The sequence below is a fragment of the Phymastichus coffea genome, unplaced genomic scaffold (genome assembly GCF_024137745.1).
Source record: "Phymastichus coffea isolate CEN01 unplaced genomic scaffold, Cenicafe_Pcof_1.1 PCOF00001, whole genome shotgun sequence".
In the NCBI taxonomy this organism is placed as follows: Eukaryota; Metazoa; Arthropoda; class Insecta; order Hymenoptera; family Eulophidae; genus Phymastichus; species Phymastichus coffea.
Window position 1 is genome coordinate 4,508,410 of NW_026706812.1, and position 26,453 is coordinate 4,534,862.

A 26,453-nucleotide genomic window follows, 5' to 3' on the forward strand; every position below is an offset into this window, starting at 1 on the left:
TAGATGACATTAAAAGCTAATCGCTGAAAGAGCTAAAAGCTATTACAAAGATCGAGTTTCAAAAGTGTTTCGAGGATTGGAAAAGGCGTTGGCATAAGTGTATTGTATCCGAAGGGGACTACTTTGAAGGCGACAACATTAATGTAGATGAATAAATAAATATTTTTTTCATAAAACGAAAATTCTCGTTATTTTTTGAACACACCTCGTATAGCATCCTAGTGACACCTTTAACTTTAGGGTGTCAGACCCTGCTAGCAGGGATAAGAGTAGAGATGTACAAGCACTCTGCAATAGTCAGAATAGCATCTTTCACTTCATTTTACTAGTTACTCTTGAGCAGGCAATGCTCTTTTCGTCAATGATTTGTACATAGCTTCGTTTTCAACTGTGTTTAAAAGTATATGCGATCGGTACAATTTTTTCTGTGTGGTCAAAATAAAATAGTATTTGATAAATATTCTCCTGTCGAGTGTTAACGTGAATTCAAATAAGTAAACTTAGTTTATTAAGGTGTAATATTTATAGTAACAAGAAAATTTCTTTCATATCTCATTCCATTTTTATATTTGTTGATATGGTATTATGATGTTTGTATCACTTATAATATAATTAATAGTTGGTACTCTCGTGGTTTTGTCGTGTTAATAAGTAAGAATTCGTTTCTTTTCAAATTTACTCTAATTGTCAATATATAAATCGATAAATCAAGTATATGTAAATAATAAGTAAAGTTCCAAGGAAAGTCAGACTATGCCCTAGTTTTTTATGGTGCGAATTGTCCCATAAGCAGAGCTAACTTCTTCCTTATAAAGGATATAATTAAGCCCAAGTTTCTTATAGCGCGAAATGTTCTATAAGTTGAGCACGAATTATAGGAAAGGAAAGGTCTTGCTCAGTTAATCACAATGAGAGAAAGAACTTACGTATTAGCCAAGGTTATTCAATCTCATACGCTCACTTTGCAAGGCTAGGAGTGAATACCAGCCTGTGCAATAATGGGCGTATTTATACACAGATTTTTCGGCATATTATCGCAGGAGAGTTATCTTTGAGAAGTTTTCGAATTTTCGAAAAATATTCGCGAATTTTGAGAAATGATTTTTCTTAATTTACAAGTAAATAAACATCAATATTAAAGTTTCAGCACATGTGAACTTTACAAAATTGGTTATTGGTCAGTTTAGTGTAATTTACAATTATCACAAATAATATCGTCAAAAGTTATTAACTAATAAAGTTAATAAATGCAATATTACAATATTTACAATAGAACAATATTAAATTTTTATATAACTTTATCGTTTATTAATTTTAGAAGTAATTTCTATAAAAAAATATTCAAATTAGTTAATAACATTTGAATTATAACAAATTTTTATATTTGTAACGGTTTTTTCTATAATCTTATAACGCAATTACTAGATTAATTATTTAAGATTTTTAAATTCTAAAGCTATCATTATTATGTATAAAATTAACGCTTTCGTTCTATATACAACTTAATGTTTAAATAAATTATTGATTGTTTATTTATTAATAACAGTTATTATTAAACTGTTATTGATGAAACAAATTCTTACTCATGTTTCTTAGATATTCATTTTGAATATGGAGTATTTGCATTTTTCTAATAATTAATATTTATAGTGTAATAAACAAATTAACTTTGCATGTTAAAATTCATTATTATTTAATAATCGAACGCAATTCGTATTATTATAATCTAAATCTATGTACTAAAATCTATATAAGAAATGCTTTGTTATATCAAAATTACATCTAATTAACATATTTTATTCAAATAACAAAAACTATTATATCTATATCTATCAGTTTGTGACGTCACGCTTCTTATATGGTCATGAAATTAGACTCTCGTACTGATAGGTGACAACTCACGCGAGGCGAGTTTGTTCCGTTCGAAGGCCCCTTTTTACAGCCGAGCGGGCTTAGACTCGGGCGGCAGTCAGGCTTTCGGGCACCCCGGCCCGTTCGCGCGTCAATAATGGAATCCCTGTTAATTATGATCCGACACTCGGTATCGCGTTCGTAAGATAAATAATTGAACGTTTTATAACGTTCTTCACTTGTTTATTTAGAGAAGAAAATGTAATAGCGATTTTAATATAACCGGGAAGCATATGAATGAACTTAAAGGTGTTTATATTTATAATATTTATTCTAATCTCTTTCGCAACATAAATAAGTTAAACAAAATAGAGTGGTATACATATAAATTCGCAGACGCGTAATTTTCGCCTCGCGCTGTCTATTATTTCTTTAGGTTACATAAAAAGTATTACTCACTTTGTATTGATATTGTAAATATTAATCGGTCCAAAATATTATTTGCTTCGTGATGTGGCCAATCACTTTTTCTTTGTATCTGATCAGATCAACTGGTCCAATATATTTTTATCCAATAGCGTAGCAACACCCAAGAAAATGATAATTCCTATGATTTCGTTTACACGAAATTATTAAAACAATTGAATTCGACACTTAATCGCAACTTGAACAATTATATTCTCAAAACTCTTTAGTAGGAAAATGCAGGCTTCTTGGTTGAGCGCTCACTCCTAACTGACTAAAAGAAAAAGATCTCGCTCTGCTTTCGCCGGTTTATTATATAGTCTTTTTTTCCTAGCATGCCGTCTCTCTCCGAAGCGTATATGCTTCGGATGTTTACGTTTTTCGTGGCGGGTCGTCTTACCTAGCTAAGCACGCCGACTGCAGCATGCAGTCCCAGCATGCTGACTCAGTGTGAATCAGCCTCTATCGCTCGTTTCCACCGAGTCGCGCACACGAATACTGCTAGCTAAGCTATGTCCGAACGGAAGTCCCGAGAGTAAGGTTTTATTCGACAATATTTATTTGTTATATAATAAGGCGTCACGTAACACGTACTAAGACAATCAAATAATAGGTGAGGTGGCGCCGTTTAAGATGCTAATTGATGTAAACAGATAGATAATTTTAACGGGTTGCAGTGATTCAGTGAAATAATAAACTAGCTCTTAGATAGGACCGTTACAGTATTAAATCGCATATAATAATAAAACAAACGAAGCCATATTAATATAATTTGAATAGAGTCTACTCTATTGAACTACTATACTATAAAAAGCACTACTATAGAATATAGTAGTGCTTTTTTCAGTGAGTTATAAAGTATTTTAACTAAGTGGCGTACATGTCTTTTGTTTTATAAGACATGGACGCGATATTTGAAAATGAGATATAACGTCACTACGTGGAGATAGAAGTACCGACTTTAATGAGTTATTTTTTTTCTGTTTTTTCCTTAGTTTTATTCTATTCATAAGTTATGAAGAACTTATACTGAACCCTTGAATCTTTTCCTACCAGTGTAGTTATCAATCAACTGTTTCTTTACTCGAAGTTTACATGACAATCTTGACAAATCTCTTCTGTGACATGTATAAAATATAAGAATTTATACTTGCCTGGTCTGTGTAATAATACAAAATGGAATGCCACCGTTTTTTTTTATTTCCTCCCAATATCTCTCTCTCGCAACTAATCATATCGATCAACACAACCCATTTATTTATTATAAACATGGATAATTGCGGGCAACTCTACAACAATCCGAGAATCATTTGTCAGTTTTTAAGAAATTTCAATATTTTTGTAGGGTTAAAATCAGATACTATCATTCTTACAGGCTTGATATTGTAGCAAGTGGTTCATACACTCTCACACTCACACCTGCCCGTCATCGCCTACTTAAACTTATGAAATGAGAGAGATGAGAGGTAAGACAAACTGAAAAATGAGCAACGAATCGTGGAGAAAGTTTTCAGCCACGACCGCGAGAGGGCATTTTTTCAAGCAAATCCAAGTCACGATTAGTGCTGAATCTACGTTTTGATACTACGTTCATCTAGCTAATTCTCGGTGAGATCTGTCTTATTATCTGCAGCCAATTGATTTCTTTGACCTTGGATTCTGAGCAAAATTTGGGATTATTGATTGCCAATGATTGAGCTGAATCTGGTTGTTGAGCAGTCCAGCCACTTGTACGCGCGCTCAAGTGACAATGGGAGTTCATAGTAAGCGATCATATCCACTGTTCATCATGCATTTTGTGTCTGTTAATTATTGTACTCTTGTTGCAAGTTCGCCCCACAGCTTTGATCTTAATGTGTCGGTCAATTTATTCCGCGAAATAATCAATGAGCACGCTACGCAATTGTTTCCATTTTGTTACTTGTGCCGAAAATTATGATTAGCGAATTACCATTTTTTTATTGTTACTTTTATGTTCTTGTCTGTCGGTGCAACCAAGCGTTGTAAGTAGCTCATGAATTGCGTTAGCGATTTATTACCATTTTTTTATAATTTTTCTTTCCCTTTGTAATGATGCTACGCACCCATCAAATTTATCAGTGCGTTTGAATTCGTTTTGCTGCTAAAATTTTGTGAACTTGATTTCGATAATAAATTCTGTTCTACTATTTTTCTTAACTTTTACGCGTACTCATTTATGTATTCTGCCTGCACGTTTCCTTTGTCTCTCCTCTCCTTATATCTAGCCTCTATTTAACAAACAAGAATTCGCCGCCTACTCTAGGAAAGCAAGTAAATGCAGAGCGTCGATTAAGTACGCAAAGACATTATTCCGCAACGCTCTCGAAGTTTTAAAATACATTTTTCTTTATTTATTAATGCTTGATACCCTTATAAAATCGCAGTTGCCGCATTCTACGTTGCATTGAGCAATATAGAATGTTACAGTATCCATTCATTTTCAGAAACTTTTCCTTTAGTTCTGTAGCTGAATTCTCTCGCTATTTCTTCTTTATATTTTATCATCTCAGGTAAACCATTCCGATTGGTTGGAACTGTCTCAACTGAATATATACCTCGATAAAGTTTTTCAATTAAGCTGTCAGAAGAAAAAAAAATTGATAAACGCTACGAAATATAGATATTGTCATATTTTTCTAAAGACTTAGATTCATCAATCGCATCCTCAGATATATCAGAACTGATGTTCGAATTCTCTGGATTGAGTAAGAGATTACACCTACTACGAAGTCTCATTGGATATAACTAGATAGGTTAATATCCAATCAATATTTCTACACTTTTTTGTACTAGTTATCCAAATAGATGTTATTCCACTTTTGAGTAATGGCTACTTCAATGAATATTTTTCATTTTTCAGTGAAGGCTACCTAAATTAATGTTCTACCATTTTTAAGTGATGGCTGCACGTCGTCTTCTTAGTAATTATTTTGAAACTTGTACAATGCATTCAGATTTAATGGCACTCAAAACACTGATTTATAAACATCAGCTACTGAAGTATCAAAAAATCATTGAAGACAGTTTCTATTTGTTTTTTCACGTAAAATACAATAGTATTTTTTATTTTTCATAATTTTGGATTTATAAATCTGATTCTTTATTTTTTGATATTTTATTTTTCAAAATTTTTTTGGTTTACCATCCGCTATATTGAATTTTGAAAATCTGACACCACATTTGGATTTAGCGAAGGTCGGAACCATTCAAAGAAAATTTTATTTGTGTGCACATTAGCTGCACTTCTTCGGCCAAGAAAAAGGTTAAAGAATGAAACAGTTGCATAGATAACACGAGCAAACACGCGTGAATAACGAAACTTCAGCAATCTAAAATTAAACTAACAAAATAAGATAGATTTTTGAATAGTAATTATTTCATCTTAAATAGGGAGTTCGCAGAAAATTACGCAATCATTCAAAAAGATGCAATTTACTGGACTTACAAAATTTCCATTTTCACATCGGTTTGTTATATCGGACAAAAAAAATATCGTAAGTTTTGGCATAATTTGTGATGACAGGAAATATAATACAGCGTTTGCTTCAGCAGTAATAGAATTGATAACGAAGGAATATATGACATTCATTGAAAGTGAAAAAAGTGACATTACTGTAATATCAGATAATGACACCTTTAAAAACTTCAGTCATTAAGATATTTATCAATGGACTACCAAAAGATACAGGTGATTTGGTTAATATAAATCAACCAACTACGCTTGAAGAATCCTACAAAGAAGTTCTCAGGATAAAGAGAAGCAAAAGTGTGAAGCTCAAATTTGATTTTAATAGACGGCGAGGATTAGTCAAAATTTTAAACGTTGCTTATATTGAAGAACAAAAAACGCAGTGCGACGACCAGATGATAGTAAAAGAGTTTAAGGAGCTTTTTTAGGTTTTCAATAAATATATATTCAGTGAATGCAAGGATCCAAACAACAATGGCAACAATCACAAAATAATGCTGAATCATGGGTTTATGGTTATGATCCTGAAACAAAACAACAATCTTCACAGTGGAAGCATTCTGAATCGCCAAGACCAAAAAAAGCACGTCAAAGTCGGAGCAACGCTAAGTCAATGTTGATTGTTTTTTTCGATTGTGAAGGTGTTGTACATCACGAATAAGCACCAACAGGTCAGATAATCAATAAAGAATACTACGTTCAAATTTTGAAACGTTTGCGTGATGCAGTAAGAAGAAAACGGCCGCACTTTTGGAAAAGTGGTGACTGGCTTCTCCAACACGATAATGCACCAGCGCATTCATCCAATCTTGTGCAGCAGTTTTTAAGCAAATACAATATCGCATTGCTTCGACAACCACCATACAGTCCCGACATAGCCTCTTGTGACTTTTGGCTGTTTCCAAAAGTAAAAAATCCACTCAAAGGACACCGATTCGATGACAAAACAACGGTTAAAAACAATGCGACGAGTGTATTTAAGGCTATCCCTGAAAGTGAGTTCCAGGACTGTTTTGAAAAGAGGAAACATCGATGGAACCGTGTTATTCAATCAAGTGGGGATTACTTTGAAGGATGCCACCCACCAGATGATAAAGAATAACGCTAGCACGAAAATATAAAGGTAGGCCCGATACTTTCCGGACAGATCTCGTATCTGCTCCTGTGTTTGCAACTGTTCACAATTGGGTAAATGAATTTATACGAGGTCGTACATCAACTGCAGATGAACATTATTCAAACCGTCCTGTAAATGTGAGCACTCTGGAAATGATCAATAAAATCTACAACATGGTGTGGAGTGACCAAAGAATAAAATTACGCAAAATAGTCGAGGCCATAGGAGTTTCAAAAGGTACAGTCATTTCAATTTTGTATGAGAAATTGGACATGAGAAAATTTCGGCAAAATGGGTGCCGTGTTTGCTCTCAGTCGAGAACAGACGCAGTGGAGTGGTAGCCGCTGAGGTCCTCTTGGCGCGCATCCACCGTAATCCGGATGACTTTCTGCATCAACTCATAACTGCAGACGAAACGTGGATACACCCCTACACTATTGAGACGAAAGAACAGTTAAAACAGTGGATTGTGAACGGCCAACCAGCTCCAAAGAAGGCGAAGACAGTGAAATCGGCCGGCAAGGTTATGGCCACTGTTATTGGAAGAAAAAGGACAAACAATTACCGGAGAGTATTATACGTCGTTGTTGGACCGGTTAAGCAAGAAAATAAAGGAGAAACGTCCTCATTTGAACAAAAAAAATTCTGTTTCATCAAAACAACACACGAGTGCACACTTGCTTAGTTTCAATGGCTAAAATTAAAGAATTGAAGTTCGATTTAGTAGAGCATCCACCGTATTTATTAGATTTGGCCCCAGTGACCGTTTTTATTCCCAAACCTAAAAAAATGGCTTACTGGACAACTATCTCGAACGAGGAGGTCATAACAAAAACAAATGGCTATTTTGAGGAACTTCCAAAATTAATTTTTTCTGATGACTTAAAAAAACTTGAAGGATGTCTGTAAAAGTATATCAAGCTAAAAGGAGATTATGTTGAAAAATAAAAAAAATCTACCATAGAGAAATTATTTTTCTATATGTTTTTAAGACTTATTAACCCACCTTCGTACCAAGACATCGATATGGCAGCGGCGAAGGGGAAGATACGCGGAAGAGAGAGAGAGAGATAGAGTGAGAGGCGAACAGGGAGAGCGATCTCAACGATCGCATCACCCGTCACAACTCCTGAAACTAATAAAACTAGCACATTTGCCCAAAAATAAGTTTGAAAACGTAAAATATCTTATACAAAATAGTTCCCAAGGATTTTTTATAACCAAGAGAATAGTTGCCAGACACGAATCTTGTTAAACACCAGATACATTTAGAAAATAATTCACCTTTTAAACGAAGCAATCACTACACTAGTGGAAAAAATTAAAGGATCAAAAAAAAAAATGCCAAATTTTTTGACGCTTTTTAACTAGCTGTATTTCCCTTGAAAATGGTAGTACTGAAATTTAAAAAAAAGCATTTTCAAGTTTGAAGTTTCTAGTTTTGAGATCTTATAATCAAAAACTTTTTAAAGCAACATGTTCTGCTCAATCCTCATGAATACCAAAAAAAATTTTTTTATGAAATTTTTTTAGTTTTTTTTCAGTTTACGAACTTGGAAAAAATTTTTCTAACTCAGCCACTATATGGATCGGATAACTTATTTATTTAGGTTTAATTTGCATGTTTGAAAAGATCAGTACCCCCACCTCTCGCTGAGATATCGAACTTTGAATGGAAAAGGATCTTTTTGTCTTTAACCATCAAATCTTAGCAACCGCACAAAATGATTGCACAAAAAAATGAAGGTAGGTTTTGAAATCTTGAATAAATTTCCCAAAAAAATGTACTACTGTTTTTGAAAAAAAAAATTTTTTTTCTATTCTTTACATTAATTTGAAAAATCAAGAAAAAAGGGTATTTGGTGGCTTTTGGGATAAACAAGCGCTAAGTTAGAACTATTGAGAAAACTAGAAATATTCATCGTGTCTTTTACAGTTCAATATGCCCACAAAATCCCCACAAAGTTTCAATTCAATCGATCAAGCCATTTTTTTGTTTTATTCAATCGAATTTTTGAAAAAAATTAAAGGATCACAATTTTGACTTTAAATGATCATAATCTTGAAAAAAAGGCAAAAAAAAATTTTTTTTTTAAATTTTGAAACATTTTTTTTAATGACTCCAAAAAATTTTGAATATAAACTACCGCCGGCATCAGCATTACCCGAAGAGTACCACATGGAGGTTGCCCGGTCGGATTTACGCTTCATGTGTGTGTTTTTTTAGGAGAAATGAGACCCGGAGGCTCGTCAGTTCCTCCTTAGTTAATGACTCCAAACTCATTCTTCTAAGAATGTGTATGTGTGTGTTTGTGTGTGTGTGTAATGAGGAAAAAACATTTTTCATAAAAAGCATTTCAGTTCTATTAATAACTAGTATGACCACCCCTGTTCTCAATAACGGCTGCCAAGCGTTCAGTCATATTAATGCAGCGGGCAATCTGGGGTTGCGGAATGGTGTTCCAAATTTGCAGAAGTACACACTCTAATGCGGCCAAGTTGTACAAATTTGCATACTCTCTGCGCAAACTACGATCCATTATGTCCCAAACATGCTCGATGGGGTTGAGGTCTGGACTCATTGGTGGGTGCCGCAGCAATGTCATGTCATTTCGTTCTAAAAAGCGTCTGGTGATGTTGGTTATGTGTGGACGTGCGTTATCTTGCATTAGAATAAACGCCTTCTGATGTTGTCGTTTGCGCAGTACAATTGGTCTCAAAATTTGGTCAATGTAGCGCTGAGCTGTTAAGTTTTCGCGTACAATCAGTAGAGGTGTTCTCCAATTTCGTGAAACGCCGCCCCAGATCATGACTGATCCACCGCCGTAGGCACCAATCGGACGAACAAAATTCTGGCAAAAACGTTCTCCACGGCGACACCAAACAAGGGGACGTCGGTCGCTCCCATGAATGATGAACCGGGATTCGTCAGTGAATAAAATATTTCCCCATTGTCTTAATGTCCAAGCCCGATGTGCATTAGCATATGCTAAGCGTGCTCGGCGATGTTTCGATGTCAAAAGGGGTACACGATTAGGATGTCGTGCATTTAACCCAATGTCGCGAAGATGGTTGATTACTGTGTGACGGTGTAGGCTGATCATAGCCTGCACCGTGTATGCCTGTATTCTCTCTCTCGGGCGAAGGCACACTGCCGGCATCAAACGCACGTTATTATCACGTGCCTGATGCCTGCCCTTTTTATTTTCAGTAACGCACGAGAGCGAAGGACGAGGCCAGGGACGCGACGACGCGATCAAATATTGAGAGTGCGAGAGAGAGAGAGAGAAACTATACTCTAGTGGTTGGGCTTGGCGCGCGGCACTTGTCGCGACCGGCATTGCCGCGTGCCGCCGATTAGGAGGCGAGTGGTGGGAGAAGGCGTGAGTAGCCGGCTCTCATGCACTCGCGACAGTGATGTGCACGCACGCGAGAGTAATCGGCCGCATTAGTTGGTGACCATCGCTGCGAAGCCTGCCCCCCTTTGTTCGGGAAGAAGTCGGCATTCCTCGACAGATTGGCCGGACGGGATTCTCTCTGCCAGCGACGCAGCAGTCAGGAGGTTTTCCTGCAAGAAGCCGTCATCAAGACAACACCCGACGGGTTCTTCTGCCAAATCGCCGGCCACACAGCAGCCAAGGGTCTTCCTGCCAAGCCGCCGGTGGGACACCTTCTAGATTGCCAGTGACAGCGACGTCCGCCGAAATTGGTCAGGTCATCTATTCCTCTCTCTCTTTATATCTTTCCTTTTCCTCGGCGATTTTCACGGTTCGCGTTGCTACGCCAGGCTTCCCCGAGCCGGCGTAATTTTCGGCAGTGTTTAGTATAAGTTGTCGTTTGAGCCGGTTAACGAAGTGACATGGCGCTAACGTGCCGGTCATCTCGTTTAGAATAAGTTCGCGTGTCATTAGTAATAAGTGGTTTATACTCTCGCCGGCACTCGAGGTAGTGTATTTATAATAAACGGTTTATTAACGAAATTGAGTGTGTGTGAAGTTATTTTGCACACTGTTCTCCTTCTTGCTTTGCTTGGAGCGATACACCGGCTCCCTTACCTTCCCCCTTTATAAATAAATGGTAATAGTGGTGAATTTATTGGTATTGCACACCGACGCTATTACATGGCATCCCTTGTGGGGAAGGGCAAAGCAGAAGTAGGAACAGTGCTCGTATGTGTGTGCGCGAATAGCTAATAAGTAGCATCAGTAATTACATTTTCTTTTTTTTACGGTGAATTCGGCAGTATGGTTTGTGAAAGTGATTTCGTCGCGTTTTGTTAGCAAGGGCAAAGCGTGTTAAAACAACGCGCCTTTGTCTAAGAAAAAAAAAAAAACTTAGAAACTGTAAGCATTAGAGTATCAGGTCGCGACGCGCAAAGGTCGCTCGCGCCAACACGTGTTTGCTTCTGAGAATTTGAGCGTCCGAGTGTATTTATGTTCGAACGCTGCATTCCTTTCTGGTTCTAGGCAAGGCGATAACTTGCCGGCCTGGCACACTGAAGGAACATAGTTTTTTTATTATTCTATTTATTTATTATTTATTTCTTTTTTTTTCTTCTCTTGGTTGGTTACATATAGTATAGTTTTTCCGTTTATATTTTTCTTTTAGCGTGTTAGCTGTCTGTAGGCAACTCGCGCGCGTCATTGGATTTGAAAATAATTTTTTTTAAGTATTTATTTCATTTGAATTTTTTTTTTTAAGCTAACGATTCGATCGCACCATGCCGCTTGCGTGTAAGGATCGCGTAACCATGCGTAGAATTCTCCGCGACGCTCGCGTCAAGGAAGTCAAGCGCCGTATCGACTCAACAGAGCCGGTCGCATTCTTACGGTTAATGCGACATAGGAAACTTTCTTTACACGGCGAGATTGAAGAGTTGAGGGAACGCTACTTGCGCTTTACGCTTGCGATAGAAAGGCCAGAGTTAGGAGCACCGCTTCAACCGAGCGATTTTAAAGAAGGTCGCGTGCCTGACCTTTCGCAGCGCGAACCCACACACGCGGCGGTTAGCAGCAACGAAAGCCAGATTGGTCCGGTCGAATACGTTAGAGTCGCGTCACCAAGGGCAGTAGAACCAGGCTTGCCAGGGCAGGCAACTTTGTCATCACAAAGTGTTGCCGCTCTGCATCGGCCAGCTCAGCTGCAGAGCGCTAAAGTAACGACTCCCGATCGCGGGGAGGTAATTTTGCCGGTAACCAGTCCAGTAAGAGCCACTCCCCAAGAGCGAGGCACGCGCGCGACGAATGCGCCCGAGACAGAGAGACGTAGTGCCGGCACCTTGAGCCAGTTATGGAATGCAATAACAGCTGTTCCGCGATGGATATACCGACGGGAAGTGCAACAAGGCATCACTGATGGCACAAATACCGTGTATTGGGTAGAGAGAGAGGCAATGCAGGGTGGTGTGGATCAGGCTGCGCAACAGGCTCAACAGCCGTTGCAAGCCGATCTGACGACCGGCCGCGCGGCGCTCAACGTGCCAGCGGCTGCCAGCCCTGCTTACCAGATTCACTCAAGCGCTCAGCCAGTGAATCAGGTTCTCTTTCCTGAGTGCCCGCCATCTGACACAGAGTCGTGGATCTCTGAATGGGAAAGAGCTGTGCGAGCGCCTGTTAGCGTAGGCGCGCGAGTGTCTAGACGAGGAAAAGGAGACTCGGATTCGGAGTCCAGAGCTTCAACAAGAGCGTCGGAGTACAAGCCGTTCAAGGCGAAAATTTTGCCGGACCATGGTAGCATCGTAGACCTCTCGAGCTCCTCCGAGTCAGAGATCGGAGATCAAAGGAAAGGCGCGTTACGTAAAAGCGATAAGACGGCAAAAGCTGAAAAGAAAAAGAAAAGTCCAAAGCATGTTAAATATATCAATGGCGTGCCAGCCGAAGGTGTTAGTGCGCTGAATGCCTGGTCACTTCGTTTTTCGGACGATGGTAATACGAGCGCGATTAGCTATCTATCAGGACTAGAGGACTGTCAGCGCTTCTATAGAATTCCGGATAAAGAATTGCTAAACGCAATCGGCACTAGTTTGCGTGGTAAGGCGTGTACTTGATATGAGCTTAATCGAAAGCAATGGGTGACTTTATCGGAATTCAAAAAGAGCTTTTCAGCCAATTTTTGTCGTCGGCTTAGTAGGCAGCAGTTATATAGAGAATTGATGCAGAGATCGCAAGGAGAACGCGAACGCATTTCTGAATATGTGGCGGCCTTCCAGTCGATCTTGAGACGCTTCGAACCGCCGGTTTTTGACAAAAAGCAAGTAGCTATTATTCTGGAAGGGTTACATCCGCAGTATAGGCGAAACCTTGAAACGAAAACGTTTAAGGACCTAAGCCAATTCAAAGAAGCCGGCCTAGCGTTAGAAGATCATATGATAGGTTGGAAAAGGTGGCAGCGTCCACCAAGTGCAGACGTTACGCTCGTGCCGGAGTCTGCTTATACCGAGCCTAAGAAGCTGGCTGGTAAGAAAGCAGTCGTGGCGATAGAACAGGTCGCGAGCGAATTAGATGAGGTTTTAACACTAGAACCGGCTAAAGATACGCGCGCTAGCAGAAAAAAGGCAAAGGCCAAGGGCAAAGGGCCGAAGAGCGAAGTTGCCGCGGCTAATGCCCAAGGCACGAAGTCGCAGGCAACGAACCGCTCTTCGCAGCAGGCTGCGCAACCGAACGTTGCAGCGCAACCAAATATTGCAGCTCAGCCGAACGTTGCGGTGCAGCCGCCGGTCGCCCAGGTGCCGATGTTCTCCGCGCCGAGTTTGATACCACAGCGACGTGGGCAAGCGAACGGTGCCCTAGTAGGTAACGCGAGAGGATAACGTCCCTTTACTGGCACGTGTTTCGCGTGTGGTCTGGTTGGCCATCAGAGGTCTCAGTGCCCGGCTGCGCAGAATTCGCAGCCGATTGTTTGCTATAAGTGCCGACAACCAGGGCACTATGCAAACAATTGCCCGCTGAGACCGACGGAGGCCAAGCCGGAGTGTCAGGTTTGTGGGACCGTTGGGTTTGTCTTCCGAAATTGTCCGACTTGTAGTCAAGCAAGACAGGGAAACTCGGGTGCGAGAGCCGCCGACCGCTCAGCGACTCCTGCTTAAAGCAAATCGAACGGGCGGTTTGGATAGACGAGTTGCTAAAAAGGAAGAGTAACTCGGTTGTTGCGTCGGAAATAAGGAATTTCGATCGCATCATTAACGTAAGGTTAGAAATAGAATCGGATACAGGCGAAAGAAAGCAAGTCGTCTGTAGGCCGGTAATTTTAGATGTAGGTGAGAAGTTAGAATCGGATGCAAACGAAAGAAAGCAAGTCGTTTGCAGGCCGGTAGTATTTGGTGTAGACGAGAAATTAGAGTCGGATACAAACGAAAGTAAGCAAGTCGTTTGTAGGCCGGGTAGTGAGGTCGTTTACGATGTAGCTGACGAGAAGCTGGAGAGACCAGATCTCGCAGTTAGTGGAGAGTTTATTTCCTCGGCGTTGGACGGGTAACTAAAGCCAGAGAACCAAAAATCGAGCATTTCGCACGGCGAAAAAGCCTCGGTTCAACGTGTTAGTGCTAGGGTCGGTCATGAACAGCGGGACGAGGCGACAAGCAGAACATTGCTTAAGTACGATGCGTGGGATGCGGTCGGAACGAACAAAGTTCAGCTTAACGTGGACTCTTCCACATCTAACGACATGGCGGGCTCAACAAATTCGCGCATAGATAATGCGCACACATTTAACGAACCCGCCAACTCCGTACCTTTGGGTAAGCGTCCGGTCGTCTGTACAGACGCACCGTCCGTTTCGGGAAAACGTGCAGTAGAACGCCCGTGGGCCGTAGAAGCCACAGACGTAGTTGAGCTACCACGCAGCAAGAATAGGTTTCAGTATATGGTCGTGTTTCAAGATCTATTCACCAAGTGGATAGAACTGAAACGGCTTAGGTCGGCGGACGGTCCTGCTCTTGCCGCTGCATTGGAAAAATTAATTTTATTTAGATGGGAAACGCCAGAGTACTTGATAAGTGATAATGCAAAACCATACAAGAGCGTGATCTTCCAAGGTATGTTGCGAGAGCATGGCATCGAGCATGTGTTGTGCCCTGCCTATCATCAGCAGAGCAATCCAGTTGAACGCGTCAATAAGACGTTGAAAACTATGATTGCCATGTTTGTTGATAAAGACCACAGAAGCTGGGACCGTTATTTGCACGAGTTTAGGCATGCTTTAAGTACCGCGACGCAGTCGTCGACTAAGGTATCGCCGGCGTTCTTAAACTTTGGTAGAGATCCTCGGCCGGCTAAGAGTCTTAGGAGAGAGCTAGAAAAGAAATTGCCTATCACGAAAATTGATACGCAAGCGTGGACGGATCGGTTAACGCGATTGAATGCGCTTCGAGACTTAGTGGCAAAGCATATTGAAGCAGCTCAAGAAAAGCAAAAGCGTCAATATGATAGAAGTAGAAAGCAAGTACTTTTCCAAGTAGGCGATCTAGTTTGGCGGAAAGTCCATACGCTTTCTAACGCTGCCGCGGGTAATAACGCGAAATTAGATCCGAAATTTGATGGTCCGTTTAAGATCATTAGCGTAGTCTCACCTGAGATTTACAAGTTGCAGACAGATAGCAAACACCGTAGTGCGAGAGTACATGTATCGGAATTGAAGCGATACGTACCACCTCGTAGAGTCAAAGGTTTTGAGTAGACTGTATATTTGTTTATTTCAGTTGTTTAACGTATGTGCTGTTTCATTTTGTTTGTAGGTTTTGTTATATTGTAGTACTATGGAAGGTACGCCATTGGAGTCAGGAGCAGCCGCACCCGTCGAACCTGATCGCTCTGCGCAACCCGTCGCCGTGATCGGGCTGAGCGCCGCGCTTCGCGTCGAACAGTCGATGGCACTGGAGCAGGTGGAATCGAGCCAGGCTGAGAAACCCGCCGTTTTTCCTTTGCAGGAAGAGCAGGCGGCCTCTCAAGCCGAGGCTCAACCACTGCCCTTAAGTGCCTCGACTGTCCAGCTGGGCAGTGCCGGTTCGGGCCGCGACGTGCCGATTCCTCCCCCGTTGCCGGCGGGACCGGTTCCGGCCGAAGTGGGTAGCCAGGTGCGCCTTGCCAGGAAAGGCAAGGCTCCACAAACGGTACTCCGCTTAGCTATGCCGGTGCAGACCTGGTCGGAGGCAGTGAGGAAGTGCGCTTCCTTCCGGCTTACGACTCTCGCGAGACGCGAAGCCGCGGAAAGGTCTCGCGTGATGTCCGCCTCGGAGGGTTTGTTCCAGCCACTGACTAGAGAGGACTCCCGGAGTGATTCGTCGCCGGACCGACGACTCCCCGCGGTCAATCGCGCCATTAGACCGGCTATCGGGAGAGTCGCTAAGACGTGCGCGAATTCGCGAAGACGAGTTGGCCGTACGCCGTTGCCATCTTCGCTATCGCGTTCCACGGGCACGAACGGGGTGCTTGAAGTGCTTGACGACGACGGTAGTTTGGCCGAGGAGAGTGCGCGGATCGCTGATGGGCCTAAGGTGGCGCCTCAGAGGCACGTGCACGAACCTTTGCCGTGGAAGCCTCTCGAGCTTCAGAGGCTCGACCCGGCCTACCAGTTCGTCAGAACTGGTGGTCCAGGTGGCTTCGCACCGGCGGGCTATTCGGCCGACGAGAGAAGGCGCGAACACGAGGAGCGGGTGAACGCGGGACGGAGGCGACATCGGGGTCGGCTCGACTTAACCTCGTGCAACATAGAGTCGCCGCTGCACTCGCAGGACCCAATGCCGCCGTTTTCGGCTCGCCTGATCGCGGACGTTGCGTCGATTGACCCCGACCAACGTACCGGGGCTTCGGCGGGTCGAGCGGCGAGTCACGTTGTGGCTCGAAGGCTTGGGCCCTGCGGGAGTGGTGTCGGCGCTATGGAGGTGGACGGGCCGTCGGTGCCCTCGCCGTCTCCTCCGTCGCCCTCGCCAGTCCTCCCCGTGCCGACTGTTGAGCGCGCCTCAACATCATCGGAGGCGTGCCCACCAGTAAGGCGCGAGAGTGCACGCGCGGAAAGGTCGTTGCCGATGAATACGCCGGCTAGAGTAGGCGCCTCGAATCCTGAGGTCAGGCTTGTGAGGGGAGTCTTTCTCTGCGGGTTGGCTTCGGTGCCGTGGGACGACCAACTAGATCTCCCACCGCAGGGCTGACTGCACGAGGCCGCCACTCAGACGCGACTTCTGTCGGAATTGTGGCCGTTTGGACACGATCGTCGATAGCTATCCGCGTTGTAGCCAGGCGTATTCACGGGAGCAAGCGCAGCTGCAAGCGATTCGGGACGCCCCGGCCCCGGTTTCGAGTGAGCCGCCGGCGAGTGTGGTGTCTGTCCCACAAGACAGGCCCACGCCGCAGCAGGCTCCTCGAGGACCGGAGCCCCAAGTTTCGGTTCCACCGACAGTCGCGGCGGCCACCCCGGGAGTGGCTCGGAAGAAACGCCATCGCTCGATAAAGGCGTACCGCGAAAGGCTGGCCCGTAAAAGCGCTCGGCAGCAGGCGAGCGGCGTTGAGTCTCGGCCGCCCAACGGGTCGAGTTCGCTCTCGGCGGAAGTTGCCCTGATGGAAACATCGGAGGCGACGCTGCCGGTAGCAACTGTCGCGAGCGGTCAACGGCTCAATGGTGCTGGCTCCCTTACCCCCGTGGCGGAGGAATTGAGAGCGCTCCGCCTCAAGTATTTGGAGAGGAGAGATTAGTCTCCGAATGAAAGGTATGGTGTTCTTTAAGAGGCAAATACGTGCGTGTGGCGTCCTGATGCGCCGTTTATTCGATCGGGTTTTGCGTTAATTAAAAGTTCTATATTGGATTTATTTTTCTCTTAGAATAGTTGTTTAAGTCACGCATTGCTCTTGTGTTTAATGCTGTAAATTTAGTTTATATAAATCGGTTATCGACTAGAATCTTCGTTAAAACTCAAGGAACCTAGATTAAGTTAATTTAAGTACTATAAGTTTACTCATAAGTTATTTTGGTTTGTAGCGTTTGATCAAGTCGTGAGCCATTTGCCGGAAAGAGAGAGAGAGAGCTTAAAGAGAGGTAAGGCCTTGTCTCCTAGGGAGAGCTTCGGCCTTCGGAGGGGTTGTGACGGTGTAGGCTGGTCATGGCCTGCACCGTGTGCTTGTTTCCCTCTCCTTTCTAGGCAAAGGCGCACGGCTGGCATCGGACGCACGTTATTTTACGTGTCTGATGCCTGCCTTTATTTTTTCAGTATTGCAGCTAGAGAGAGAGAGAGAGGGCAGCGAGCAAGAGAAATGGGAAGGAAATATCAAGAGTAGGAAAAAGAGAGAGAAAATATATGTAGTTCGGTGAGGCTCGGCGCGCGGGCAGTGCCGCGTGCCGCCAATTAGGAAGACAGTGGTGGGGAAGGCGTGAGAAGCCGACTCGCACGCACTACTAGATCGTCGCACGCGAAGGAGATCTGCCACACTGGGAGGATTGCCATCTTTTTCTTGCCGCGAACCAGACAGAGAGTGTGAGAGCCGTGACGACAAAGAGTGTGAAGCCTTGACGACAAAGAAAACTGGGCCACGTCTTGCGTTAGCCACCTCACCTGCAGCCCACCTGCCAAGCAGCCATTACTTTTTGGTCAGGTTTAGTTTTCTCTCCTCTCGTTTCTCTCTCTCTATTTTCCTCGGCATTGTCTTGCGGTTTTGTGTGCGGCGCCAGGCTTTCACGAGCCGGCACAACGTATCTTTGTCACTTGTCGTTTGAGCCGGTTAATGAGATGATATGGCGCTAACGTGCCGGTCATCTCATTTAGAGTAAGTTTTGCGTATTATTTTGATTTTTGCGTATTATTAGTGGTTTTGTATTCTCATCGGCACTCAGGGAAGTGCAAGTGTAATAAAAGGTCAATTAACGAAGTTGAGTGTGTGAAATCATTGAATGTACACCTTCTCCTTTCTGCTTTGTTAGGAGCGACACACCGCCTCCCTTGCCCTCCCCTTAAATAATTGGCGATAGAGGATATTTCAGGCCAACTCTATTTCAAAGTATGTTATTCGTTTGGTAGATTAAAATTCGTTTGCGTAAGATATAATTTCTCCTTAGTTTGTTTATTAATTTGGAGGTTGACGGAACCTTGAGCGGTCTTTCACCTATTGTGTTTATCTAATTTAACTTTTCGCACGTGACATCATAGCGAGATGTGCTGTTTTCAAAGTGCGAAACGTCCGATAGTTCATTGCCTCGGCTTGAATACAAAGCTTCCGTTAAATTGATAGAAGGAATGAAATATTTTTATTTGTAATTGTAGGACAATCATACGTATTGTTTTGGTCGTCTTGATTTTCATACCGACTGGCCAGACGAGTACTTTTATAAAGTTTATTCGAACTTTTTTTCCACCATTAGAATATTTCAATGCATGATGTTGTTAATGATAAAAAATGAAATTGAACGAAAGTATAATCTCTTAGAAATAAGCGACATAAGCGATGATGAAACATGCATAAAACTATTTATGTACCTTACATTTTTTCTATCATTCAAAAGCAACAACATTGATAGTGGGAATATAAGAATCACTAAAATAGACAATGTACAGTATAGGTAACAGTTACTTATTAATCGTATCAATTCACTCGTCTAATGTAGATAAGTGATTTCACATCATTCTCTAGTTCATTGCAGGTACAAACTTACACATATATATTTTTTTAGTATACTTATTTGACGTTATAGCTATAATAAGTAGTGTTATTCAAGTATGACATATATTTTTAATAAAAAACATAAACAAGTAGTTATGAATTTGATTGTTCTTATGATTACTGCATTATATTAAATAAAAAATGCTGGAATAAAATGTTCATGAAATTATTTATGTATACTCGGCGAAGCTTGGATCTGGTGGAACGATTTGAAACGAAAGAAAGGATTTTATTAATCCTTTCTCTTCAAATGGATGCAGTGATTGGTTAGTAGTTTTCAAAACGGTCCACAAGATACAGCGTCCCCTGAGTGTACATTACATTTTTTCAATTATTCAAAAGTGACAACATTGATAGTAGGAATAGAAATAACTACAATGGACAATATATAGTATATATAACAGTTAACTATTAATCGTATCAATCTACTCGTCTGATGTAGATGAGTGATTTTCCCAGTCTCTGCTGATTAATACAAGAACCATTGAAAAAAGTTTCATGTGCTTTGTTCTCAAACACATTGCAAGCCTCCGTCGCTGATTAGCACTAATGGAGCATAAATAGAGCGACGTTAAATAAAAAAAAATTTTTATTACAGGTACAAACTAACATATATATTTTGTTAGCATACCTGCTTGACGTTCTAGCTATAATAATAATAATAATAATAATAATAATAATAATAATCGGACTGGGAACGGAAAGTGCATCTCTTTGCACCAAACGCATATGGGAATGCGCGAGCCGTTTGCGAGTTCGATACGACGGAAGCAACGAGACTGATGGGCAGGGAACGCATCAAAATAGGATGGATGAATTGTCGAGCTCGACTCCGCATTCATCCTCAAAGATGCTTCAACTACTCGGGTACGGACATACGCGGAGAGAATGTAAAGGGCTGGACAGAAAGAACTGCTGCATGAAATGCGGACAGACGAGTCACGTGGGCAAAGAGTGTAAAAACACAACTGACTGCTTCCTCTATAAGGGGATAGAAGGACAGAACCTGGCCCACATGCCTGGATCAGGCGGGTGCGCCGTATACAGAGCAGCACTGATGGAACTGAAGACGAAACAGAAAAAATGACCCTGACGATACTACAATGCAATGTGAACAGGAGTAGCGAGCACACATTCTCCTCCCTCAAATTGCGATCGAGACGAACACAGACGTGCTTGTTATAAGCGAACAATACAGGAACAGACCTGAGCCATCATGGTTCGCTAGTAAATCGAACACGACGGCGGTGTGGGTATGCGGAAACGAAGCGATGCAAGTCTCGGCAAGCGGGTCTGGGGCGGACTATGTTTGGGTGAGGATGGGCACTGTCGTTATCGTCAGTGTATACCTGTCACCGAACTATTCCGCGTTGGAGTATGCCAACAGACTCGCAGATATCGGAGACGCAGTGAGGAATATATCCGGAAATACGATCGTGGCGGGCGATTTTAACGCGAGGGCGATTGAGTGGGGTATGCCCACGATAAACAGACGCGAATGATTACTACTAGAGATGGCCGCGAGGCTAGAACTAGTAGTGGTGAACGAGGGAAAGACGGCAACATTTAGACGACCGGGGTGGCGTCAATCTATACCAGACGTGACCTTGGCCACAGACAGACTACTGAAGCGAATAAGAGGATGGAAAGTGATTGAGGAATATACACCCAGTGATCACCAATACATCATTTTTAAAGTGACAGACGAAAATACGACTAGACGAAGAAGTAACGTGTTACCCCCTCTACGATGGGACACGAAACATCTGGACAGAAAAGAACTCGACAGACTACTGCAAAATGCAGAGCCTTTTACGGGAACCACTCGAAGTGGTACGGACCGTGACTCGGCGGAGAAGTTAGCTGAGGAGGCGAAAAAATACCTCCGTCTTCTATGCGAGGCTATGATGCCGAAAAAACTATACGGACGCAACTGGCGACAGATGTTCTGGTGGACGCAAGAAATCGCAGACATCAGACGCGAATGTCACCGGCGACGTAGACAGGCACAAAGACAAAGAAACAGACATGACGAAGAAGCCTTAGAGGCATACAAACTTGCCAGAAAAAGGCTGAGGCAAGCTATAACGGACAGCAAACGACAATGCTGGACACGACTGACAGACGAAGTGGACTCGGACCCGTGGGGGATTGGTTACAAAATTGTGACCCGGAAACTAGGCGTCCGAGCTCCACCGGAGACAAAGGACGCTAAGACAATGGAAAAGATAGTTGAGGGTCTTTTTCCAACGCATTCTGACAGAATCGATGACACGAACACGGAAGAAGAAATAGAATGTCCTTGCTTCACAAGGGAAAAGCTTATACGAGCGACAACCTTGCTGAAGATGAACAAGGCTCCTGGACCAGACGGTATACCGGGTGAACTGCTACGGTATGTACCGACTCGATGGCCCGACTTACTCTTGCAGTTATATAGTGGGTGCCTGACAGCGGGTGTTTCCAGTAAACTTTGGAAGAATGCGAGGTTGGTACTCATTGGCAAAGGTAAGGGAGACCCCGATAAGCCGAACTCGTATAGGCCCTTGAACCTCTTCAACACGACCGGCAAATTATACGAACTGCTACTGATCGCGGCGGTGCAAGCCGCTAGCGACCTATCGGACCGGCAACACGGCTTCCGGAAACGACGCTCAACGATAGGAGCAATCACAGACGTAAGACAGGTAGTTGACAAAATGAACAAGGTTTGCTACGGAGCTAGACCTATAACGCTCCTAGTAACATTAGACATAAAGATCGCCTTCAACTCTGCTAGGTGAGTGGATATTCTGAGAGCACTAGACGGCTTTCAGATGCCCGTCTACCTTCTAAGAGTCCTGAAGGATTACTTAAAGGACCGAAGACTGACGTATGAAACGGAAGAACGGAAGTACCGGAAAATTATAGCGGGGGTGGCACAAGGATCCATACTGGGTCTCGACCTCTGGAACATACTGTACGACGGACTAATAAAGCTCGACATGCCCCCGGACACGCGTATGGTCGCCTACGCTGACGACATAGCAGCCGTAATAATGCGGAGAGCAGCGCAGAAATTATAATTGGTGTTTTCCGAGTTATCCTGAGTGCCGATACGAGCCGACCTGGAAGTACAGCAGCGGTGCCTTCTCCCGTTTGGAAAGTGTGCCTACAAGTGTGCGTGAGCGCAGAGTTTCGCCATCGAGGGCGAAGCCGTAAACGTGAGATACCATCGCCCGCAGATAAACATTGCCGAAAGACTAGCGTGTGCCATGTGAGTCTCCGAGACCTCACTTGTTACCCGTGCGAGAGTTAATAAGGTAAGCTGGCCAGCTTGATTTCGCGATTGCTAAATAATTGCTAATAACTAATCTCTCGTGCTCCGTAATAAGCGTGCATGTAATAACTCGGCGAACAAAGAGTGGCGAGCGATCCGACACTGCATGTTATTGTCGCGCGCACGCGTCTTGTAAACATAAACACGCGGGCCGAATGCAGTGTAGCATTAAAAGGCAATAAACGATCTCGCTTGTGATATTGATCGTAATTCTGGTATTGTTATTTCTCAATAGTAGATAGTTGGTTGCCTGACACCCGTTCCCTCCTGTTCTCCGAATTTCGAATTTGAACGTGTAGATAATCCCACGCGCTCTTCGATACGATCGCGCGCATAAATTAAATAAACGGATAGCTACCCCGTTACAATATATAGATGGGTATAAGTAATAAAAATATTTTGACAGTATGAATTCAAATCAGTTTTTGAAACGGATTTCGAGAATAAAAATTGTAGTAGGTTATTATTATAAAAAAGTCAATCGGTTACCTTTCAAAGCGTTCATAATATCAACAACATTTTTATCCCAATTAACATTCAATGCTAGATGAACAGCATGCCAATCTCTTTGCCACATTTTTTGAGCTACTATCCAGATATTTTTTATATCTATGCTATTATTTTTAATATTTGGTGGGATCCTTTTCCATAAGTACTTCGCATGACATCTATAAAATGCATTATATTCGAAATATAGAAACGATCAAAAATATAGTCTATACATATACTTTAATAAAATATAATGAGGCATATTAGTGTCTTACTCCGCGTCCTTGTATTGAAAGTAACATTGGTGTAAAAACACCTGCACACATGAGTCAGGTTATCACATTCGTTATTGGGAGAGAAAAAGGATGTTTATAAATAATATGTTTTGAGACTGCAGGATTCTAGCATAAAAATATGTGAGTTAATCGCCAGATCTAAGTGCTCAAAATTTTTCTTATATTTTTCCCTCTGAAGATGTGCTTTGTCCGCTCATTATTTGGTGTAGGTAATGAACCAGCTCTCCTCCATAGGTGGTCTCCATCGAGCCATCTCTTTTGTGACCAGAGTCAAAAATGCAGAAGAATAATTTTTGTAGTACATTATCAAGGAAGAATCAGATATTTTACTACTATCACTAAAGACTAATGAATCAAGTTCCATAAGAATTGCGCATGATCTACGTGAAAAATAGCGTACATTGACCGTTACACACTTTCATCCACCATTTAATGTTATAATTAACGTTAACGATCGATTTCATTGCCACGGTATGAAATACTTATGCAATTAAATTCCATATTCATTATTATATGTTTCCCCTACTTTTTTTCTTATACAGTGTGGCTCATTTTAATTTATCCACGTAAATTGTTCCGTTCCTAAGCGCGGTATAAAACAATAGTTTAGACAAAAGTCGCCTATGACGGAGGGTAATTTGGTATAATTTATTTTGACTTGAACTTTATTTTCAAGATAACTTGAAGGTCAACTTCATTTTTTTAAATCGAAACTCCCATTTTTGACACCGGATCTGAAAAAAGCGACGAATTTCACGTCGTAATGAGAATTTCAAAAAATTTTCTATGACCTTCAGAATGTTGTATTCTAAAATGTGCTTGGCATCTATAACTGCAATAACTGCAAGAATAGTAACAACATGAGCATCATCTTTGTTGAACTCACGACGTCGACGATGGCGAGCAAGGCGTTTTCGAAAAAATTAATTTCTAAACAAAGATAATTTTTTTTAACTTTAACAGTACCCTATTTCTTCAAACACTATGAAGAACGATAAATAATTTTATATTGAATTTTACCCCCGCTCACTATTGAGTTTTACTTTGATACTTATTTTTTTATTATTTTCGTGATTATGCCTCTACTCATTTTTGAAATAAGTATAAATTATTTTAGAATAATATACGAGGACGGTCCGATAAGTACTTAGCCTCACCGCCCGATGGCGCCACTCTCGCAAAAGAAATATTCTATCACGTAGTACAACCTTCTCGATGGTTACTGTCAAGATTTCAGCTGGATCGGAGTTGTAGTTTATTTTTGAGAGCGTGTGAAAGCAAGTGTGTCCGTTGGTTTTTGAAAAATGGAAAAAGAGCAGTATCGGTCGGTGATTCGATTCTTGTTTTTGGAAGGGAAATCGCGCGACGAAATCAAAAAGCGCTTAGATGCTGTGTACGGTGACTCTTCTCCTTCGATGGCGACCGTCAAAAATTGGTTTAACGAGTTTCAACGTGGTCGCACGTCGATTTTTGAAGAGCCACGTCCAGGTACTCCGAAAACGGCTACCACGGAGGATAACGTGACAAAAATTCACGATCTCGTATTGGCAGATCGATGATTGAAGGTGCGCGAGATAGCTAAGATCGTAGGCATCTCAAAAGACCGCATGGGTCATGTCTTGCATGAAATTTTGGGCATGAGAAAGCTGTCGGCGCGATGGGTGCCGCGTTTGCTCACTCCGGACAACAAGCGCAACCGTGAGACAACTTCAGAGCAATGTCTGACACTGTTTAAGCGCAATCCGAAGGAGTTTCTGCGTCGTTTCGTGACAGTCGACGAAACATGGATCCACTGGTATACACCAGAGACCGAGAAACAGTCGAAACAATGGACTTTACCCGGCGAAAGTGCCCCGAAGAAGGCGAAGACTGCCCCATCGGCCGGAAAGGTGATGGCCACCGTTTTCTGGGATTCACAAGGTGTGATCTACATTGACTACCTGGAGCGGGGCAAAATGGTCACAGGGCTGTACAATGCCGAATTATTGGGCTGATTCGACGTCGAATTGCAGAAAAAACGGCCCAATTTGGCGAAGAAAAATGTGCTCTTCCACCATGACAACGCACCGGCTCACACCTCCGCCGTCGCCATGGCCAAATTGGTCGAATTAGGCTACGAACTGCTGCCCCATCCACCGTATTCTCCAGATTTAGCCCCGTGCGACTTCTTTTTGTTTCCAAACTTGAAAAAGTCACTCGCCGGGCAGAAATTTGAGTTGAATGAGGAGGTAATCGCTGCCACCGAAGCCTATTTTTCAGACCTCGAGGAAACGTGTTTTTCAGACGGGTTAAAGAAGTTGGAGCATCGCTGGGCAAAGTGTATCGAACTACAAGGAGACTATGTTGAAAAATAAAACGCCACTTTTCCAAAATTTTCGTTTTTCTTTTGTAGGCTAAGTACTTATCAGACCACCCTCGTATACTGGCTGGATTAGACGTTTTTTTACATACTATAAAGCGTTTTTCATAGTCATTGAAGAAATAGAGTGCTGTTAAAGTTAAAAAAATTATTTTTGATAAAATAATCTTTTATAAAAATGTTTAAATATCTAATTTGTGTTTAAGTTAAACGAAAATAATCCATTAATACTAACTACTTCTTAAGTTTTGTGATTGTTATCAAAAATTCTCGTTTATTGTACTACACTTGTAATATTAATTAAAACTTAACATTGATATTTAAATTTTTAACTTTTATAATGTCTGATTATTTTCCGAATGAGATTGTTGATATGATAATCATTTTAGGAGAGTGTCGTAATAATTATCGTGCTGCAGAAAAACC

At 42.2% G+C, this 26,453-nt stretch overlaps 1 protein-coding gene across 1 annotated transcript in view; it reads right to left on the reverse strand.

The window, feature by feature from the left end:
- Positions 1 to 26,453, reverse strand: part of LOC131675320 (COP9 signalosome complex subunit 8) — a 277,597-nt gene that overhangs the window by 19,147 nt on the left and 231,997 nt on the right. The window contains exon 3 of the mRNA XM_058954258.1: positions 23,373 to 23,551. Within this exon, the coding sequence (XP_058810241.1) occupies positions 23,373 to 23,551 (179 nt within the window). The remainder of the gene's footprint in view (positions 1 to 23,372; positions 23,552 to 26,453) is intronic.